Raw genomic sequence first — 20,961 nt, 5'->3', positions numbered from 1 at the left:
GAATGGTAGTCTTATTTGTAGTTCACTAAAAAAACAAGACATAATAAACACTAACATACTATGCAAGAATTCTGAAGTAGAGATAGAAGCTTTTTAACAAAGCGCACACCATAAAACAGTTAGCTTACAGTATTTTGGGAAGTAACAAATTAAACTATGAAGCACGCCAGTAATTTTCAAATGGTCATAAAAGACTCTTCATCTACAGCTATACATCCTTCAGTAAAACCCTCAAATACAAAACAAAGACGAGCAAAGACAACATCAAAGCAAACGAACTAGAACTTGTCGTGTTCACATTCATCCATTACATAAGGACTGCACAAGAACCAAATTGAACTCTGCAGCGCAGCTACATTGTCGTGCAATGCTTCTGAGACCTCCAATCTGACGAAACTTCTACACACTCTCTCATCTCCTCCAACCAGGCTGAACCACCTTGTCTGAAATGTGACAGTTCCACATCACAAAAAAAATTAGCATTAATAACTTTTTTGCATTAAAGAGATAGTTTGAAGCAATGAAGCAACGAAGGAGTGTCTTACCGTCTCTAGAGGCTGACAATGATTTGTTAACTTTGCTTCCCTTGCCATTAGCATGCACAGGCTTCTGTATCCTGGGTGACAATGAGCTCAGTTTTCCATTAGTAGGGGCTGGTAGAGAATGGCGACGGGCACTGCCATAATCAATAGCTTCCTCAGCCAATTTAGCAGCAGCGGCTCCTTGAGCTCTAAGCTTGGCCTTAGCAGATTCAGTGGCAGCCATATAACTCGGCAAGTTAGGGGAGTTCTGTGAGATATTTTCCGGATAATCTGGCTTATTAGCTGGAAGGGACTTCCTCTTCCTAATCTTGTGATTCTCCTTGTGATTCTGTTCATCCTTGCAGTTTATTTCATCATCCAAAGACGGTGCACTCTCTATCTTCACACCATTCTCCAAGGAAGGCATCTCAGCAACTGGATAGTTATCGTGTTGCACATCAACAGGCTCATCCTTTGTTATTTTTTCAGGGGCCTCGACCAAATCTGTTGAACCTGTTTGAACTGCAACAACATCTGAATCCCCTGGGGTTTCAGGAGAAATCACCATCTCCTGCTCAACAACAGCAGGAGGTGCAGGACTCGCTACTATTTCCACGCTCTGAAGGGGCTGTGGTTTCTCAGTTTCGGGATCAGGTTTCTCAGGAGCTGCCAATGCAGATGCTGAAACCTTTCTCAAGTTGCGCTTAACCCTCTCGAGTTCACTTGGGCTTTGCTCCTGTACCACCTCTGTTTGACTTGCGACTTTCCTCGAGATGCGTTTGGGCTTATCCATTTCAGAAGAGGCTACACCACCATTTTCCCCATGTGCCATAGTTGACACCTTTCGGATAGTCCTTTTTGATTTCACATGTTCAGACTCTGGCTTCCTCTGAGGCTTTGATTTCATAGTCTTCTTGGTGCGCACAGGTGGTTCCCAAAAGCGGGATAATGACCAGCGCTCAAGCCAGTTCTGAGCAGAATTGGGTTCAGCCGGATCATATTGAAGACTCAGAGGCATAGCATTCGGTAATGTAGCAAGAAGCTGAACAAGCAATAAAGTACATCTATAAGCATTTAAATGATTTCCAAGAATCAGAAGTTAACAGTTTCTGGTTTAACCAGGTATCATGTAAAAAGTAGAAGATATTGGCAAAACCTTCTGGATAAATGGGTGACTTGCTAGCATTTCCGAACCAAGGAATGAGCCCGAATGTGCCCCAACAGCCACCTATCGATCAACATTAAAATGATCAGATGCAACTGTTTGAAAACATTAAAGATGATATCTGTTTTACAACAATGTGCTCGAGTACCAATTATAATGACAAGAATCAGTGACCACAGCAGTACCATTCGAGCAAAGATAGCAGAGTAACTAAGCCCTGGTAAATGTACCTAAAGCTAATCAACCTTAACAAGCAATGAACTTAAACACCACTGAGCTACAGAGAGAATAAACAAATCATAAAAGAATGTGGAACAGCAACACAAGTATATAATGTTGATGTTTTCAACTGCAGGAGAACTTAGCAGGTAAAGAAAGAAGAAGCAAGACTAGTAGATCAATTAGTTTGCACAAATCAGGGATACCTGAAGCTCTACTTTCCCCACTTCAGGTATATCATCTGAGAGCCTAATGCTTCTTCCACGAGCCAGTGCCTGGAACTTAACAATTGCCCGCATGGAACGCAAAGTAGCAACAGCCTGCCTCCTAACCAGATGTCCGCGAATAAGAGCTTGTAGCCTTATGATACCCTTGAGAGCCCGAAAAGCGCGACGAGCCTGCCATTGAAATATAATCACATCATGTTAAGTATTTTATGGATCAAGAGTAATCTAGCTGAGATATTTGAACAGCTTCTCAAAAAAATTAAGGTGTATATATATATATAGATATATATATATCAAGATAGAATTCTAATGCTAGAGAGAGTCAATTAGAATTCATTTATTGAAACTGCATCATCAAACATTAGCCAAAAGTTGAAGATGGTATTAACAACCGTGATACAGCAAGTTGTGAATTGCAAAACTAAGTAGCATGCTTGACAAGATTAGCTTACGACAAAATAAGGGCTAGTGGATGAAAGCTACTTAACTACATTACTTTTCTGCAACATTAAAAACCAACACATTCTCAGCAGTCATGGAAGATCAAATTCCAATATGTGAGATCAGAAAGTCAACAGAAATAACCTCACGATGGGAATAAGTTACAGCTGTTAACCAGGAAGCAATTTATAGAGTCAATGATAGAGAATTTTACCAAGTAGCCCCTAAAGACTGCTTGAGTTTTTGTAGCAGCCTGTTCTTGCCTCTTCGCCTCCTCATCACTGACTGGAGCCAACTCATCGTTCTTTGGTGAATCAATACCTTGGTCCACATAAGCCACACCAGCAGCATCACATTGAGATGCAGATGTTCCTTTCTCGAGTTCCAATTTCTCAACACCTCTCTCAGTCAATTGATCCGGTATAAAAGAGGAATCTCTAGCCGGATCCTCGACTGGTGACTTCAGCGCACCCTTTTTATCAGGTGTCCCATTCTTCACGCAAAATAGAAACCATAATCATTATAAATTGATCCTCACATCACACCAATAGAAAGATAAACCAGAGATCTTAACAGCTGAACCGACAAATTTCTTACTTTGGAATAGTTGGACTTCGAATGCTTCTTCCCAAAGAGCACCGTCTTAATCCACTTTCCAGCAGACTTCCCCATTGCAGCTCACTGCTAGATACACTGCCAACTCAACTTAACTCCTCTACTTCTCCCAAAAAGAAAAGTACCTGATCATATAGAGAAGATGAATACAGACAGAAAATCTGAGAACATCGATTTTGCAAACGAAACGCAAATGAGTAAGAAACGCAAATCAATACTCCAATTTCAAAACAACATAAGCCAACACATGCAGAGATGAAAAGCCCCAAAAACACATTAATAGCTGCAAAATTCGCAGGCAAGAGGAAAAAAATTAAATTTACTGGTCCCAACCACCGAACAAAATGCATATTCAAAATTCAAACAGAACTGGCACTGGCTTTCCTATTAAATGTCTAACACATTGAAAGCAAGAAGAAAATAAATAGAAATAAATCTCCAAAATGCAAAAGCCCCCAAATACAGAGAGAGAAGAAACCCTCTGAAGCAAGGAGCTAGTAAGCAAGATAAATCTCAGAAATTCGGCAAGATCTACACTAAAACACACACACAGAATAGCTGCGCCGACAAGAAATGAAAAAGGGAGCACGAAAATTACATGAACTAAAACGGGCTTCAGCGCAATGTGGCTCAGATCTAGGGTTCCTCGTATCTGAAATCGAGAGAATTCTCTTCAACTAAGGATTCCTGACCTACGCATTTCGTGAAAAAAACCACAAATATTAAAGAAACAGAGACCTGATTCAAGAATATAAAGAAGAAAGTAAAAATCGTAGCAAATAAAAAAAAAGTTGGAAAAATAGTAGCGAGGAGTTTGATTGAGATGGAAGTAAAAAACATGGAGATAAATGCAGCAGCCCCATACCTATTTGAGTTGGTTCAATGGCAGTGAAAATGGACCCCTCCTTCACCCCCTCACTCTACTAACTCCACCTTCTCTCTTACTGTCTTTCTCTCTCCTCTCTCTAAAAATGGAGAGAGAATCTAAATCTAATAGTCGTATATATTATTGCAAGTAGTGTGGTAGTAATAAAAAATTTTGTGAGTATGCATTAATGTTTGTGTAGTTTTTAAACAATTTAATTGATTATATCAAAATTATATATTTATATTTTAATATTTCATTTTGAAATAGGGATGACGGATTGCTAAAATTGTTATTTTTTATGTTAGATTCAAGAATTACTATATTTTTATTATTATTACTTACTACTCCTACTCCTACTAGTTACTATATACAAAAACCGAACCGAACCGAAAAACCGAATTTCTTTGAAAATTAAAACCGAACCAAACCGAAAAACCGAAAAACCGAAAACCGAAAAACCGAACTAAAAAAACCGAATTAAACCGAAAAACCGAAAAACCGAAAAAAATATGTAGTATATATTAATATGTATATATATATAATTTATTTTATTTTATATATACTAATATAATATAAATATATAATATAAAATTAATAGAATATATATAATACATATTATATAAAATATATTTAAAGAATATATATTATATATAATATAATACATTTAAATTAATAGAATAAATATATATAATATTATATTTAAAATATAAATTCGGTTTTTCGGTTTTTCGGTTTTTTTCTTCACCCGAACCGAACCGAACCGAAAAACCGAAATTTTTTTATTTTCAAAACCGAACCGAACCGAAAAACCGAAATAACCGAACCGAATTTCAAAATTTCGGTTTGGTTCAGTTCGGATATTCGGTTTCCGGTTTTTTTGCTCACCCCTAATACCAACACTATTAATTTTCTTAATTTGAACTCGGAAAGCTCCTATTTTAACTCACTCAATCTCCTCAAAAAAAATAGCACTTTCAATTGATTTAGTTAAGACTATAGAGTAATGGAAATAAAATAGCGTCGTATAGTTTGTATGTGTGTCAGGAAGCAAAAGGGTAATTAGACAAGACGATTAACAGAGGAAAATGGTTAACCATATGTTTAATTAGTGTCGGAGGTTTTATTAACTAATGCTAATAACGTGTAGGCCATATCATGTCCTCAACTTCTTAAGTCATAACTAAGCTAACTAAATTTGTTGAGTTTTGCCCCATTTATTTAATTATTCCATAAATACAAATTGTACTTTTTCATCGAATTTAAATAGTTTTTACATGTATTAATATACTCCCTCCGTCCCATGTTACTCGCACTTCATTTTAAGCCATAAATTTGAGATTGATTTTTAGTGTAATTAAATTAAAATTTTACGTGTAATGAGACATCACTTAATAAATGAGCTCTTAACTTAAACTAATGTATTAATTAAATGCATTAATTCTAACTTAAACTATAAATAGTGAAAGGAGTTTATGATGAGCCGTAAAACAACAGTTCAAGTAAAATAGGACGGAGGAAATACATCGTCTATTATACCATTACTTGTGTCGTAAGAAATCACTAAATTTGGTCCCCAACAATTTTTTACCCGTTTTCCCTATTGAGATTTTTTCTTTTTTAATGAATTTTTTTACTAATGGTTCTTTGCTTATTTTCGTATCGTTTTTCATGTGCGATTAAGTGGATATCTATAATACTAATGATTATGATTCATGCGTATCTCTTTTTAGGCAATATGCAAAAACAAATGTTACCACCTTTGACTCGATCATGATTTTTAATTATGGAATGGCTCTTTGCACAAATATGCATCATCAATTGTTGGTTGAACCAAACTACCAAGCAATAATTATTTTTACGGACCCCCACCTTATCACTAATCACAAATTGATCAATTTGCTTTGGATGGAGTGTTATTTTTTTTCTTAAGAATTATTAATTCCAAAAAAAATTAGATTTTCGTAGTTGGATAAAAAAATAGTCATAAATACTAGAAAACCAAAATAATTGAACTTTTTGGCTCGGTTCAGTTAATGCAATAATGCCCAATACGAAAAAAATAGTGGCACACTTTGGTTTTTTCAGTTTTCCACGCATTTTTAAAACTGAAGCAAAAATTGGAACTCAAAATTTGTATTAGTTTCAGAAACCAAATCGAACAGAATTTTATAATAACCGAGCTAAAATAGGATAATGTTTTATTTTGTTTATGATATTTGATTAATATTTGGGGATAGAATTTTTTGATGATGGCCTACCTCTTTTGGAGTGCATGCTCATCACTGTACTAACTAATTTTGAGCAGCTCCTTCGCCCGCTTCATACGCCATCTTTGATGTGATTAATTGTTAATCACATCAATTAACATACACAAATAACGTGTGTTCAAAACTTTCTTATTGTGAAAATTGTGAGATCTATCCCCTAAATTTACAGTTTTTGTATGAAAATACTATGTATATTCGAAGTTTTACGTCTCCTCAATTTTTCTACCATAATCACATCAGCGAACTTAGTCAGACCAAGTTGTCCAAACTGTAAATCGAATTAAAAGAAACAATTAACTAGACCATAAGATCTATCATGAGATGGATGCATGAACTTAGATATTATTGCGTACTACTACCTACGGTTTGGAATTTGGATACTACATGATTCAACATGTTTATACACACATTGTATGTGTGTGTATAAATAGTGTATAATTATTATATAAGTATGTATTGGGATTTCTTATTGAAGGAATTAAGAAATGGTAGTAGCATGTAGAAACAAATACAAATAATAGAGAATCAACGAATATGCAAATTTATACATGGGGTCAAAAAATTTCAAAAAGGTGAATATAGGATTTAGTGAATAAGAAGTCAAGAACAACTCAACATCATGTAACAAAAAAAACAACTCAACATCATGAAAAAACTATACTATATGTCTAGTTTTTATAAAGGAGGCCCAAGCTTAGCGTTGGAAGTGTGTGCATCAAACTTTCAACTCCCACCGACACAAGCATCTCATGAGTCACGACAACACACTTTTACATAAATTATTCATTTTCCCCATAAATTTCTTGGATCACTATCTCGTGTAGAACTAGTTAATTGATATTTTCGGTTATCAATCAACTAGTATCTGAAATTACTAGTTCTTGATTTGGTATCGGCTTTGGGTTACATGTGAGATTGATTATCGATACTAACTAATAACTGATCGGTGTTTTCTTGCCACAAATTCTTTGAATCACTATCTCATATAGAGTTGGTTAATCGCTATTTCGACTATCAATTATCAATATCTAAAGCTATTAATTATTTATTGGTTTGATATTGGTTTTGGATTGGGTGCAAGATCGATTATCAATACTCACCAGCAACTGATCGATGACACCGACGGAACAAAATTAACCGACTATTTAGTTACCATGAGTATTTTAAAACATATAGGCACATTCTCACTAGTTGTAACCACTTCCCATTAGTAATGGGTCATTACTGTGGGCCACCTACTAACTACAACAAGACAATTGCATTTCAAGCAATAAACCGGCCGGTTCCCGACATATTTTTCCTCCGGTTCTGAATGCTGGCTCAGTCAGACCTGTTTGATTATTTAGTTAAGTCGACTTATCAGTTCTAATCAGACTACTTTACACGATTTTAATAATATACAATAGTTAATTGTCTTATATTTTCTTATAGGAGTACCTTATATTGTTGAGATTCAAATGCCTTCTTCATTTACTTAGATCCCAAATCAAAATATGAGATCCAAAATCCAATGATTAAAGACAGCGGCGCAATGAGCATTCTATAGAATCGACTTTAATGTTCATTAGTGCTATATTAATGCATATTATTTCACATTAAACCGCATGTGCAAACCTAATCAATATACAGTAAGGAATTAGGCATTTTAGGTTATATATAAATGAAATTGAAATAAAGTTTAATGCACGCTCTTACTGTCATAAGCCAAAAAAAGGGTAATAAATTTATTGGATTAAATAAAGGGAAGTAGTGATAAATTTTGATGGTTAAGATTCTATTTGTGCATGAAATGGACAGGCTAGCACTAATAAACTCTATTATTGATTACTGATTTGAAACAAAGCAGAGATGAAGATAAGGAGTTGTTGGAGCTAACTCAATAATTATTGTTATTAAAAATCTTAAGCTAATGATTTAAGGAACAACCTTTTCAAGCTTTTGTCCACCTAAGTATGTGGTTTAGTTTGTCTAATTAGCTTCTAAAAGGATATTTGGTTAAATATATATATGCAAGTGCAACGGTCCTCTCTCTTTGTCTCTTCATGTTTGTTCTATATTTGTGATGCATTGTATCTTAAATTCTTGATGGTAAAAAAGGCCCATTAATTAATATGGACATCATGAAACTGAAGATGGGTCATACCAACTAATAATTCTTACACGAAACAAGTATCTATAAATTTAAACAAGTGGAGTGTTATCCTAAGTCTCAACTACCCACCCCACAGAAGAAAAAAAAAAGTTAAATCAAATTTAATGGCCAATTAATCGAGAGAAACTTTTTTTACACAATAACGCCTAATAATGGAGAATTTGAGATATATAGGAGTAGTTATTTCGATAAGTGAAAAAGGGGAGTACTATTATTGTTACTAGAAAAAATAACTACATCTAAAGCTATCAAATAAGTTAGCACTTTATTAATACCAAATTCTCATTTCCTTATAGATCCATATACCTCACTGCATTTGAAAATCCTGATTTATGATGCATTAAAGGCCGCCTATATAATTGAGGTCACGGGTTCAAATCTCGCCGTTCACTGGGAGACTTTCGGCCTTAATCCACATACTCGGTCAATAAGAAATTAGTTGGATTCTGCTAAAGGCGAGTTCGGAATACCATTGGTTAAACTAAAAAAGGTCGACTATAATTCAGGTCATCGATCATCCGATTCATATTTTAAAGCAATAGAACCACATTATTGTTTTCTTTGTTAAAATATAATGTTAATCATATTACATTACATTAAATCGGATGACAACTACACATTTCAACCAATTTCATGTTACTGAAAGATGAGCTTATAAAATCCTCGAAAGTAAAATAGATCTTCTAAAAAATTAATCAATATCTATGCAGGTGAAGCTCCAAATGCAAAGACGATTTCCGCCAATTAATTGTAAAGCGATTTTGGCTTAACAATAAACGACTTCTCACCCAAATTGAGTAAGAAATATAAACCCTAATTTTAAACCCTCACCCCCGGCTTAATTTCCCCCAAAAAATGGCTTCTCTGTACAGAGCTTCAAAATCTCTAAAATCGCACTGGGTTCCGTTCAATCTACTCCATATTAACACGAAGCCCCTAAGATTCGACTCGGCTGCATACTTGAATCCAATATTCGGCTGTACGCAATGTGCATTTTTCGCTTCGCAATTTAGGGAAGATCCGAGCATAGACTTAAATCAGTTCCCATCCGACAGAATTCGCAACTTCTCGATAATTGCGCATGTTGACCATGGAAAATCAACGCTCGCCGACAGGCTTCTGGAGCTCACGGCAACTATTAGGAAGGGTCATGGGCAGCCTCAGTATTTAGATAAATTACAGGTTTTTTTTAATTGAATAGATTAAGTGTCTTATTTTGATCTTCTAAATTGCATTGCCCTACGTTGTGGATTTTTGGTCTATCAGTTGGAATAAAGCGTATTATGTGTGTGATTAGAGAGGCGGTTTTGCTGAAGCAATGATGGAAATGATTTGGGAATGTTGGTTTTCACAATGTAGATGTTTATTGTTCTTTATAAAGACTGGGAATTTAGATGGGAATGGTTTTCCTTTTATGTTGTCTTTTGGAGAGGAGGTGTGTATTCAATGGGTTGAATACTGAGGAGTGAGGAGTGTTTTTGAGGCATAGTACTACGTCCTTAAACTCGCTCCAAATGTGGTATCAACTATCAACTGAAATTAATAATTTGTACTAATATGTTTTTACCTTCTAATTACTTGAGGACCATGCAATGGATTTCCATGTTGATGATTATGGGAAAAGATACATGATAATTAAATTTATTTCCATGTGGAAGTTCATTTTATGTTTTGTTTTGTTTTCCACAACTTATTTCTCGAAAAATTTGGCTCTCCTAGGTAGAGAGAGAACGTGGAATAACCGTTAAGGCTCAGACAGCGACTATGTTTCATAGGCACAATTACCTTGGAACTGATGCAAATTTCTTACTAAACTTGATCGATACACCTGGACATGTGGATTTTAGCTATGAAGTCTCAAGATCTTTGGCAGCGTGCCAGGGCGTCCTCCTTGTTGTTGATGCAGCTCAAGGTGTCCAGGCACAAACAGTTGCAAATTTTTATCTTGCATTTGAAGCAAACCTCACTGTAATTCCTGTTATTAACAAAATCGATCAGCCAACAGCTGACCCAGATCGAATTAAAGAGCAGCTGAAGTCTATTTTTGATCTTGATCCGAGTGAAGCTCTATTAACATCAGCAAAGACAGGTCAAGGTCTTGCGCAAGTCCTTCCTGCTGTGATAGAGCGAATACCTCCTCCTCCTGGAAAGAGCACTTCACCTCTACGCATGCTTTTACTGGACTCCTACTATGATGAATATAGAGGAGTTATCTGCCATGTTGCTGTTGTTGATGGGACTTTGAGGAAGGGTGATAAGATTTCCTCTGCTGCAACAGGCCAATCTTATGAAGTTTCTGACGTTGGGATCATGCACCCTGAACTCACTCAGACAGGAATCCTTTTAACAGGGCAAGTGGGATATGTTGTTAGTGGTATGCGGTCAACTCAAGAGGCACGAGTTGGAGATACTCTTTATCAGACTAAAAGCACTGTAGAGCCACTTCCAGGTAGCTTATCCACGTTAATGTTAAATAAAGTATGATTATATGCTGCTGGTGAATTAGTTTTGATTTAGCTACGTTGGATGCCTTGCTTCTATTATCATAATATTATCTACCATCATCAAGTGTATTTGTCTTAAGTTTTCTTTGCTTCCTGACACTGAAAGGTTTCAAGCCGGTAAAACATATGGTATTTTCGGGTCTATATCCAGCAGATGGATCGGATTTTGAAGCACTTAGTCATGCCATTGAAAGACTGACTTGCAACGATGCCAGTGTATCGGTTACAAAAGAGAGTAGTTCAGCACTTGGCTTGGGCTTCAGGTGAGGATAAGCTGCAGTTATTGCTAAAAGACGATATTTTCCAATTGATGATTCTAGTCTCCAACAGATGTGGTTTCTTGGGCTTACTTCACATGGATGTCTTTCATCAACGGCTTGAGCAGGTATATTCTGTTGCCCTCTGCAATTGCATGCTTCAGAAGTAAACTAATGAGATATTTCTGATTTCAATTTTTATGTTTTATGCCTTCTGATTGATGTTCAATTCAAGGCTAAGAAATAAAAGTGCCTGCTTAATTTTGTTATGCACAAAGGATAAAATAGTTATCGTGCAGTAACTAAGTATGGTAAATGTAGATCATGATCATCTGTTTATTTATATATTTAAATAAGTTATATTGAATAGGAACATGGAGCTCATGTGATTTCAACTGTTCCCACTGTGCCATATATATTTGAGTATTCTGATGGAAGGTGTGTGACTCATTTTCATTCACATAGTTTATAATTTCTTAAATCTTGAATAACGACTGATGTTTCTACCTGTTTCTAATAGCAAATTACAAGTCCAGAATCCTGCTATGTTGCCCTCAAATCCTAAAGTTCGGGTAACAACTTGTTGGGAACCCACTGTAATAGCTACTATTATAATTCCTAGTGAGTAAGCTCTCAAGCTCTATAAGTTCCTATGGATCTATCTTTCTATTTCTAAGATCCATATTAACCTCAAGCTTGACCAGTGTATGAAATGGAAAACATTTAACATGTGCTACTCAATGTTTTACTTTAAGGTATGTGGGAGCCATTATCACCCTTTGTTCTGAAAGGCGAGGCGAGCAGTTGGAGTACTCATTCATTGACAGGTGACTACTGCCAACAAATGCCTACTAGTTTAACAATGTAGTTCCTCCTCGAGTCCTAACCAGATAATTTCATTAATGATATTTTGTTACTGGTGGCAAATTCTGATGTTCTTAACAGTTGCTTGGAGTGACCTCCATAACTCTTGGTGTTTCCTAGGATAGAATGGAATTACCCTCTCTATAGGCTGTCTAGAAAATAGTATAGAGGCTTCAGAAAGTACTTTGGTAAATATTTATTATGCCAATCTGAATGAGGCAGAGTTCTTTGGGATTTAATGTCCTGACTCAGTGAGGCATTTCCTAATGTTGAGTCGATGCTTGCTAAAAATGCTGCATTTTTATAGTAGTATGAATTATATGCATCATGACAGTTCAATCTGAGGTAGATCAGCAGTCAATTCTTTGGTTATATAGCATGTTTCCAATTAGCTGGTCATGTAGTAAATCCAATAATAATATCATTTGTACTCACCCCAATTTTTTAATCTCAATGTTATCTATTGCTCTTCTGCTTATTTATTTATGGTTGCCACCACGTGCAGTCAAAGAGCACTGATGAAGTATCGGTTACCCTTAAGGGAAATTGTTGTCGACTTTTACAATGAATTGAAGAGTTTAACTTCAGGATATGCGTCTTTTGATTATGAGGAAGCAGAGTAAGATTGCCATCATCCTGTTCCCCACGCACTTATATTTGCATGGTGTTGAATATCTGCAACTAATGTGGTGTATTGTAAATGTGTTCTTAATAGTTATCAGGCTGCAGATTTAGTGAAACTTGATATACTATTAAATGGACAACCAGTTGATGCTATGGCAACTATAGTCCATAGATCGAAGGCACAGCGTGTTGGCCGTGAACTTGTGGAGAAGCTGAAGAAGTTCATCGACAGGTGCATTGATTTAGTTTCAAGTTCCACAATTTATGTATTATTCCCCTATGCAGACTGTATTGATACTATTACTGCATTGAGCAGGCAAATGTTTGAGATAACCATACAAGCTGCTATCGGACAAAAGATTATTGCACGGGAGACGTAAGTATCTTCTGCAACCCGACATGATCGCCAACCATTGTTACATTAAACTATGGTGCAAGCGTATTTTTGGGATATCCTGTCGTCCAATTCCACATTATGGTTATAACTTTCAGGGTCTCAGCCATGAGGAAGAATGTTCTTGCTAAATGTTATGGAGGCGATGCTACTCGGAAGAAGAAACTGCTGGAAAAGCAAAAGGAAGGAAAGAAGCGAATGAAACGCGTCGGCTCTGTTGATATACCCCAGGAGGCTTTTCATGAGCTATTAAAGGGTTCATGATATGCTATAATTACAACTGACCTATTTTTTACTTTATGAGAAGATGTTTATAGGCAGAGAATGCATGATCAAGACGGAAAAAATAGAGCCTTTTACTGCTGTGAAGCAAATGGTAGTACAATACTCATATTCCTTAAGAGGTTTATTTGTTGGAAAATTTTGGGATTAAATAAATCTGTACTTCATTTCTATAATCTAGTTAGACCATGTTTGGTTGGTCTAATATACATAATGTCAATTTGTAGTGAGCTAAGATTCTAATAATTCAAGATTTTCTTTGATGTCAGTAAATCTTATTGACAACTCTGCTGATAATCCACTCCAAATATTTCCAGTCCGAAATAATAATATTTGGTGTAAATTATCAGCAGATTTACTTTATTTCATCGCAACAAAAGTAGAGCATTATTTTGTACATCATATATATATAGCAAAAATTTATCAAAAGCCTCCATGCATCACGCTCACTGATCTTGAACAAAGCTAAAATCACCCCAAACAAATATTGACATATATAAACCCTAGCACTTTGATTTATTCATTCATTTTCCACGTCAAACACAAACCCTTTTCAATATTTGTTTGAAGAAATAGTACTCGAATCAGCAGCCGCCAAATTCTCACCCTTTATCTCGCCACCCATCTTCCCAACACCGCCGTTGGCCACCATGGTTGAGATCACGCCTGCGATGGTAGACCGGAAACTCGGATCCGACGAGATCACCTTCGTCAGCGTCTCCGTTAGAGCCTGCTGAGAGGGGACCTGGTTAGGGTTTCCAAAGTAACGCGGCTCAAACATTTTTTGTTGCAGCAAAGGATGGTAGCCACCGCCCCAAGAGGCAGGAAGGGTGTTGGAATCGACGGTCGAGAAGCTTAGGTTTGTGGTGGGAAATCTAGGGTTGGCCGGAGAGGCGGAGGGATATAGGTTGAAAGGGGTACTGTTTGAGGTTGATGTATTGGTGATGAGGTCTAGGGTTATGGTGGGAGAGGTGTTTGATGAGGAGTTGGAGATGAGGTAGGGCTGAGGCTGTCCGTACAGATTGAGGGATGCTGACGGCTGAGAGGCGGAGGCGCCCGAGAGGAGCATGGAGGCGGCCGCGGAGGTGGTGGACGCCATCGCGGTGGCGGAGAGAGGGAGGGGGTGGTTGTGGGTGCCTTCGTAGGTTGTGATCAAGATTGATGTGTCTTCTATAAATCTCTGCACCTGAAAATTACAATAAAAAAAATGGAGGGAGATTAAAGATCGTCTATTTCATCCCAGCTACTAAAATTTGTTACATTCAATATTTTATCATTAAAATGGAAATTTCATTAAATAAAATTGCTAATCCAATCTAAGTACTCATTAGAATTCAACAAATAATGTGATTGTTTGATTTCTCTAGCTAGGTCCATAAAAATCAAAAGGATAATTAAAGAATTGGTGATTCAAAATTCAATTACAATTTGTTGGATCTTAACATACCAAACAATGTTATAGTTTATTCATTTTATCGATGTTTTTTTTTCATTTTGGCTTGAATCTGTTGTGTATTTGTTACCAATCTTCGGTTTGAGCCTTTTACCTTATCAAAAAATATGTCATAGTACAATTTTTCGCAAGTACCTGTTTTCTAACTGGGCACGTTGGAGAGATGGTGCAGCGATAATAAGCCCGCGGACACGGATTCCCCTTGGCTATTTTCTGCCCATATTTTCTCCATTGACACCCATCATTCATCTACAAAAATCCCAGCATACTCATATCAACAAATAAAAACACTAAAATCAATAATATTTAAATTTTAAAAAAAAATGACTTTGTGAATGAAATACATACAGTTGGTGTATCGCATCTTGCTCTTACACAAACCCTTGCTCTCTTCCCACTCGTCTGAGAAATTTCACCATCCCCATTTCTCGCCGCCGCCGCCGCCTCCCCCTCCGATCCTACCTTAACGACACCGTTTCGCTCTGTCGAATGATCACTTGTCCCAAGTCGAAGAGACACCAGCTCTTGATCTCCTTCATCTCCGGTTTTCGGATTCAAATCACTCCCATTTTTCTTTAAATTTTGCTGAAAATCACTCACTTTCCTTTGCAGATCCTTGTAATCCACCTCGATCTTCTGCAGTAGGGTTTTCAACCTCATATTTTCTTCTCTCATCCCAACAACTTTACACCTCAAATCCTCCATTAGTGAGAACAAATCTCAGTTTCTAAACAACCTAATAAGAAATTGTAATGTAACAATGACTTATATAACAAGTCTTTATCACAAAATACTATTTAATTTGATGATTAAATCTGAGTCCACATCTGCAGCCAGAGACTTCGAAATGTCAACTGCCTGCGTAGCTCATGCATGTTTTTAAATGGTTTTTTAATGAGAGTTGAAATTTAAGGATCATTTTGTTGCAAGTTAAGGTTAAATTATGGAGGAATATTGGACTTGGAAAATAAATAAAGGGTAGAGACAGATGGGGTTTGTGGACTTTGAAGACAATGGATAATACGGTGGTCTTAGTCGTTTAATATTTTAATGATTAATTTTGTATATTTATGGTTTTGAAATTCTAGTTTAGTGCAATATGTCTTTGAAGGATTCACATGATCGTCGGCTACAGAGGTAAACGTTTCTTTCGTTTTTAGTCAGCACTGTGTTGGAATCGTGCTTGGTTAAATGACTTTGACTAATAATAAACGTAACAAGACATTTAATTTTATGAAATTAAATGCAATAACGACGATCTACGTTCCGAGTAGATGACCGTAGTATATTCATTTTCTCAAATCCGATTCCCGGTGAGTGAGAAATAATATATCAAAGTTGGTCATAATAAAGCTAGAAATGAGCTATGTGAAAAACTAAGTGATTAATTAACTAAGTGTTAATTATCCCACATCGGGGATGATAAACTTCTTTGATGAAGTATTTAATAAGATGAATTATTATGTAATAATTATCGTGGAACAAGACGGGTGACATAGCCCACAAGCGCGCGCCGCCGCCGCCCGCCCGCGCACCGTGATCCGTGTGCCTTGTGCCTTGTGCCTTGGGTTGTTCTTTGGAGTTTGTCGTTGAGCGTGGTTCAAGCCGTTCCACGTTATGTTCCCGCTGGACCCCGACGCATAACGGGAGACAAAAGGTCCCCGATGTTCCATGGTGTATCCCGTCGTGTATCATGTCCAGGTGCGTCGTGTCTCTTCAGCTCCCAATGGCTAGTGCACCAGTCAATAACCCTCGACGGTTACAGCCAAGCCATCATAACACACATAATGACTGTTGACTCCATCAATGCCCATGTGGGTGGACTTGGCCTATAAATAGGCATGCATCCATTGCATTCTACACAGAACATACACAAGCATTCTTGCATACACGCTTTCTCCCTCTCTGCATAATCTTCCCGTCGAAGCTCTGCCCCTGCCTTACTCCCGTTCGCCGGAGCTCTGCTGCTAGCGGTGTTGTTACTTCAGAGACGAAGCCGTTTTATCTTTGGGAACGACACGCCAAACCGAGAGCACTACCGGAGCGTATCTCATCTTGCGGAAAGAGGACTGCTAATTCAGTTTATTTCCATTTAATTTCTCCATTCTTCATTGGGTTGGTTGTATTACGCCCGGTTAGTGTATCTTTGTATCACAGTCAATTCTACAACTAACACACTTTTCTTGGGAGTTGAGCTAAAAATGTGCCTAAGTTTATATATAAGTGTTGCTCCTAAAATATATGTTTGGAAGTTTACAAATATAAGAGCATCTCCAATGGCGGCGAGCGGACAGGCTAGCCGATTCCCAGCGCTGGCCGGTCCGCTTGTTGAATCATTGGAACCGGCGAGCGCCATTTCGGCGAAAAAATCGGCGACCCGAAGCTGATTTTTGGGCGCTGGCCGATCCGCTCGCCGGTCGGCTAGCCGCCATTGCAGGCTCCCGATCGGCGAGCGATCGGCCAGCTCAATTTTTTTTGAAACACTATATATACCCGATTTGCACGTCATTTTCATTCGCACCACTTGTTTTAACGAGTTTTCTCTCCATCTTAATTTCTGTACAAGAGCAATAACGTGAAATGAGTAACGTGGGTAGTAGTAGTGGTGGTAGTGGTGGTGATGCTGAGGAGTACGAACGGCAAATGAACGAAGAGTTGGAGGCCTATACGTCCCGCGAGATAAATCGGTTGATACAAGGGGGTACCTCATGATGAAGTCGGTCGCCTCAAGGCACATGCCGACATGCGCCAAGTGGATGCTCATATTCGACTCCAAATGGATTTAATTGAAGAGTTCTGGGCGCGGAGGACTGCACGTCGTTAAATTTTTTTTAATTAATGTAATTTTTTTAATTAATGTACTTTTTTTAATTTAAATATTATTATTGAATTTTTCCGTATCTGTGTCATAAATGTAATTCTGTATTTTGTGTGATTGTTAATTATTTATTTTTTATAATTTTGTTTATTGTGGCTAGCCTATTGCTTGTCCAGTTGCTTATCCTGATGATGTGGCAGGAGGAGTTTTTAGTGTTGATGATGTGGCAGGAGAAGTTTGTGGCTGACCTATTATCATTGGAGATGCTCTAAACATATGACACCAATTGTACCGACGTGATTAGACTGATTCACTTCCTTTCAGACTTCGTATACTTAACAAGTAGATGCAATAAAAGTGATAAAAGCTATGAAATAAAAATATTGCCAGCTTTTCGGAGAATATTCAAAGATTAATTGTTTTTTTTTACTGTTTGGCTAACAACTACAAAGACTTAAGGGTTTCTATAATGTCAACATCAATCAAGTAAGATTATGGAGTGATTATCCTTAAAGTAGTTCATTCATAAATAGATCGAATGATCCATTTTCGAGTTCTTGCCACTAAAGTAATAATTACATATTATTGCATCAAGAAGAAAATTTTGGTTGTTTGAAAATTAAGAAAAAGATCGAGTTCATTTAATAAAATGAGTTGTATTTGACTAATGATGATAAACTACATGGAGACTATGAGGCCATGTTGGGATTAAAATATTAATTGCAAATGCTCAATTTTTGAAAGTTCAGATTTGGGTCGTACTTGATCAAGCTAAATTATGTAGTACTGATCAATATATTTAATCTAATAATTGGAAGCATGAAAATGTGTTTGGTAAAAATAAAAGGTTTTAATTTATTTAAGACAGACTGATTACGAGCATTGACTTTGAAATGTGGTTATAACTTATAAGCGGTGGCAGCAATCTTAAATCGTGTACTAATTTAATTAATTTCACTAAGCTTATTGATGACTATCTTTTAATATATACCAAGCCACCATGATAGAGACACAACCTGCCCAACATATTTTTAAATAACTTTCATATATATAAAGTTGAGCTAGTAACTCCCAAAAAAATGTTGAAGTGGTAATATTTTTAAAGACATCGGCATAATATATTCGAATAAGATGCATATATATATCGAACATTAATCACTTTTCCGCTTGACCAATTCGCACTAATGTACCAGCATAATAAAACCTCTTTTAAATAATACTCTATTTATGATTAATAGTTCATGATCCCAAATATGAATAAATTTAGATCATAATTCATAATTCATATTTTTCCAAGTTTAATTAAGGGAGAATATAATCATGACTAAAGTCCCAAAATGGTCCTTAACATATTGCGTTTTTTTTATTTTGGTCCAAAACATTATCTTTTGAATTATTCGGTCTCTCACATTTGAAATCGGATCACATTTGGTCCATTTTGGACGGTTCCGTCAAATTTTTGACGGTTTTAATTACCGGGTCACAAATCCGTCACTAATCCATCATTAACTGGGAAAAACTGATCCGTCACAAATCCGTCACAAACCCGCCGCCTCATGGCTCCACCGCTCCCTGAGAAACGTCTTCGCCGCGTCCAAGCTCGGGAAATACGTCGGCTCCATAAATATCAGGCTCAACAAATCGTCGGATTCAACATTCCCCTTCGCTTCCAAGCTCCCCATCACCACCGCCAGCAACTGCTTGTAACCGAAGTAAAACCTCTTCACCGTTGCCTCCACCGCCTGCATCAGGTGAATTTTCGCGAAATCCTCCTTCCTCCGGTAAAGCTCCATCGCCGCATTCTGAATCCTCGGTCCGCCGGTCGGATCCACCTCCACCTCCACCTCCACCTCCACCTCCAACACCGCCGGCATCGTGTGCTTCAGATCCTTGGACGATTTCGTGATCTCGACGAGCTCGCGCGATCTGAAGCAGAACAACTCCGAATCGGAACTCGGCTTGATCATGAGCTTATTTTTCAGCTGCAGGAAATCGCCTGAATCCATCAGCAGATGCAGATCTTCGATCTGATTCAAAATCGACCACACCTTCTCCAGCAACCAGCAATACCTCGCCTCTCTCTCACACCGCCGCGAATCGATTTCCTCTCAGATCCTCGCAATTAGCTCCCTCGCGACTCGGATCCACGACTCCAGAACCTGATGCGTCGAGTAAACCGTCTGATTTTCAAAATTCTTCGACTCGACGTCGTCGTTTAAGCACCTCTTCAGCGCGTGCACCGCCGCCGGCTTGCAGATCAGTTTGCAATCATCCTCATCGTCCTCGCATAGCTCAGCGATGATCTCGATCTGCCTCATCGCGAGAGCTTCGATCCTCCTCCGCCACTCCCGCCGGTTCACGTATCAGTGACGGATTAGTGACGGATCAGTTTCTCCCGGTTAGTGACGGATTAGTGATGGATTTCTGACCCGGCCGTCAAAAATTTGACGGAACCGTCCAAAATGGACCAAATGTGATCCGATTTCAAATGTGAGGGACCGAATAATTCAAAAGATAATGTTTTAGACCAGAATAAAAAAAACGCAATATGTTAAGGACCATTTTAGGACTTTAGTCTATAATCATATATAAATGTTAGTACTAGTAATTATTGAAGCCTAGCCAATGAAATTAAGTTATAATAATGGGATTTAAATTTCAGAATTTATTACTGATAAGAACATCATGTTGATAGTGAAACATTAATCACCAAAATGTATTATGACACGTTTTGTCTATCAGTGGGAACTCAAATTTAATTGAGAGTAGAGACCATTTATGACATGACTTCCACAATTTTCAATTCTGCATCAAGATTAGAATTATGAGTTCATATAGGACTATTTAAGTACACTCCAATAAAGGATTTCTAAAGTCATGATTAGATATATTGACGCTTTTATTTATATTATTACTATTGTTTGAGTGTTTTAAATGATTATAAAATAGGTTTGATGTTGAATTGTCGTTCCCACAAATCTGATTAAGTCAAATTCAATCATAGCAAAAAACAAAATTATCATAATATCATTTGAAAAATTGTCTGTGAACACACTAATTTTAATCATACTCAAAACTGCACGAAAAAAAATTTAGAAATATATGAATTTAAGTTTTTTCTAAATTTGTAGATAAAACCTTTTTTTTAAAATAAAGATAAGAAAAAAAATAAAATTATATCGTGCAAGTGTCACGTCCAAAAATTTTCTCTCTCTCTCATCCCACTGCCGCCGCAGCCTCTCCGATCACGCACGCCCCGACCACTGACCATCACCAAGTCGTGCCATCAT

The 20,961-nt window shown here is 37.2% G+C and overlaps 3 protein-coding genes and 1 pseudogene across 4 annotated transcripts; 1 reads left to right on the top strand and 3 right to left on the bottom strand.

Moving 5' to 3' along the window:
- Window positions 1–72: 72 nt before the first annotated feature.
- Window positions 73–4,177, bottom strand: LOC121768801 (protein IQ-DOMAIN 31-like). Of its 2 annotated transcripts, XM_042165355.1 has the most exons (8): window positions 4,054–4,177; window positions 3,787–3,880; window positions 3,171–3,313; window positions 2,788–3,066; window positions 2,112–2,303; window positions 1,678–1,749; window positions 546–1,563; window positions 73–443 (listed from the first exon to the last, which is right to left on the bottom strand). In XM_042165355.1, exons 3-8 carry the CDS (start codon window positions 3,243–3,245, stop codon window positions 412–414), a joined length of 1,668 nt encoding a protein of 555 aa, XP_042021289.1. In that variant the 5' UTR covers window positions 3,246–3,313; window positions 3,787–3,880; window positions 4,054–4,177; the 3' UTR covers window positions 73–411. The 2 variants fall into 2 exon arrangements, with proteins under 2 accessions (XP_042021289.1, XP_042021288.1); XM_042165354.1 differs by lacking the exon at window positions 4,054–4,177 and having other exon boundaries at window positions 3,787–4,032.
- A 5,086-nt stretch (window positions 4,178–9,263) lies between these two features.
- Window positions 9,264–13,614, top strand: LOC121768956 (translation factor GUF1 homolog, mitochondrial-like). Its single transcript, XM_042165571.1, has 11 exons — window positions 9,264–9,657; window positions 10,195–10,924; window positions 11,086–11,242; window positions 11,310–11,364; window positions 11,607–11,674; window positions 11,757–11,861; window positions 11,992–12,063; window positions 12,606–12,719; window positions 12,816–12,956; window positions 13,041–13,100; window positions 13,217–13,614. Exons 1-11 carry the CDS (start codon window positions 9,331–9,333, stop codon window positions 13,380–13,382), a joined length of 1,995 nt encoding a protein of 664 aa, XP_042021505.1. The 5' UTR covers window positions 9,264–9,330; the 3' UTR covers window positions 13,383–13,614.
- A 184-nt stretch (window positions 13,615–13,798) lies between these two features.
- On the bottom strand, window positions 13,799–15,534 carry LOC121767953 (probable WRKY transcription factor 72). Its single transcript, XM_042164294.1, has 3 exons — window positions 15,202–15,534; window positions 14,989–15,102; window positions 13,799–14,586 (listed from the first exon to the last, which is right to left on the bottom strand). The coding sequence occupies exons 1-3, from the start codon at window positions 15,526–15,528 to the stop codon at window positions 13,954–13,956; spliced, it is 1,074 nt and encodes a 357-aa protein (XP_042020228.1). The 5' UTR covers window positions 15,529–15,534; the 3' UTR covers window positions 13,799–13,953.
- A 3,675-nt stretch (window positions 15,535–19,209) lies between these two features.
- LOC121768681 lies at window positions 19,210–19,989 on the bottom strand (annotated as a pseudogene).
- Window positions 19,990–20,961: the final 972 nt, after the last annotated feature.

This window comes from Salvia splendens, chromosome 15 (assembly GCF_004379255.2).
Source record: "Salvia splendens isolate huo1 chromosome 15, SspV2, whole genome shotgun sequence".
NCBI lineage: Eukaryota > Viridiplantae > Streptophyta > Magnoliopsida > Lamiales > Lamiaceae > Salvia > Salvia splendens.
Note: the sequence above shows the minus strand (reverse complement) of the source record. Positions and strands in the feature narration are given on the sequence as shown.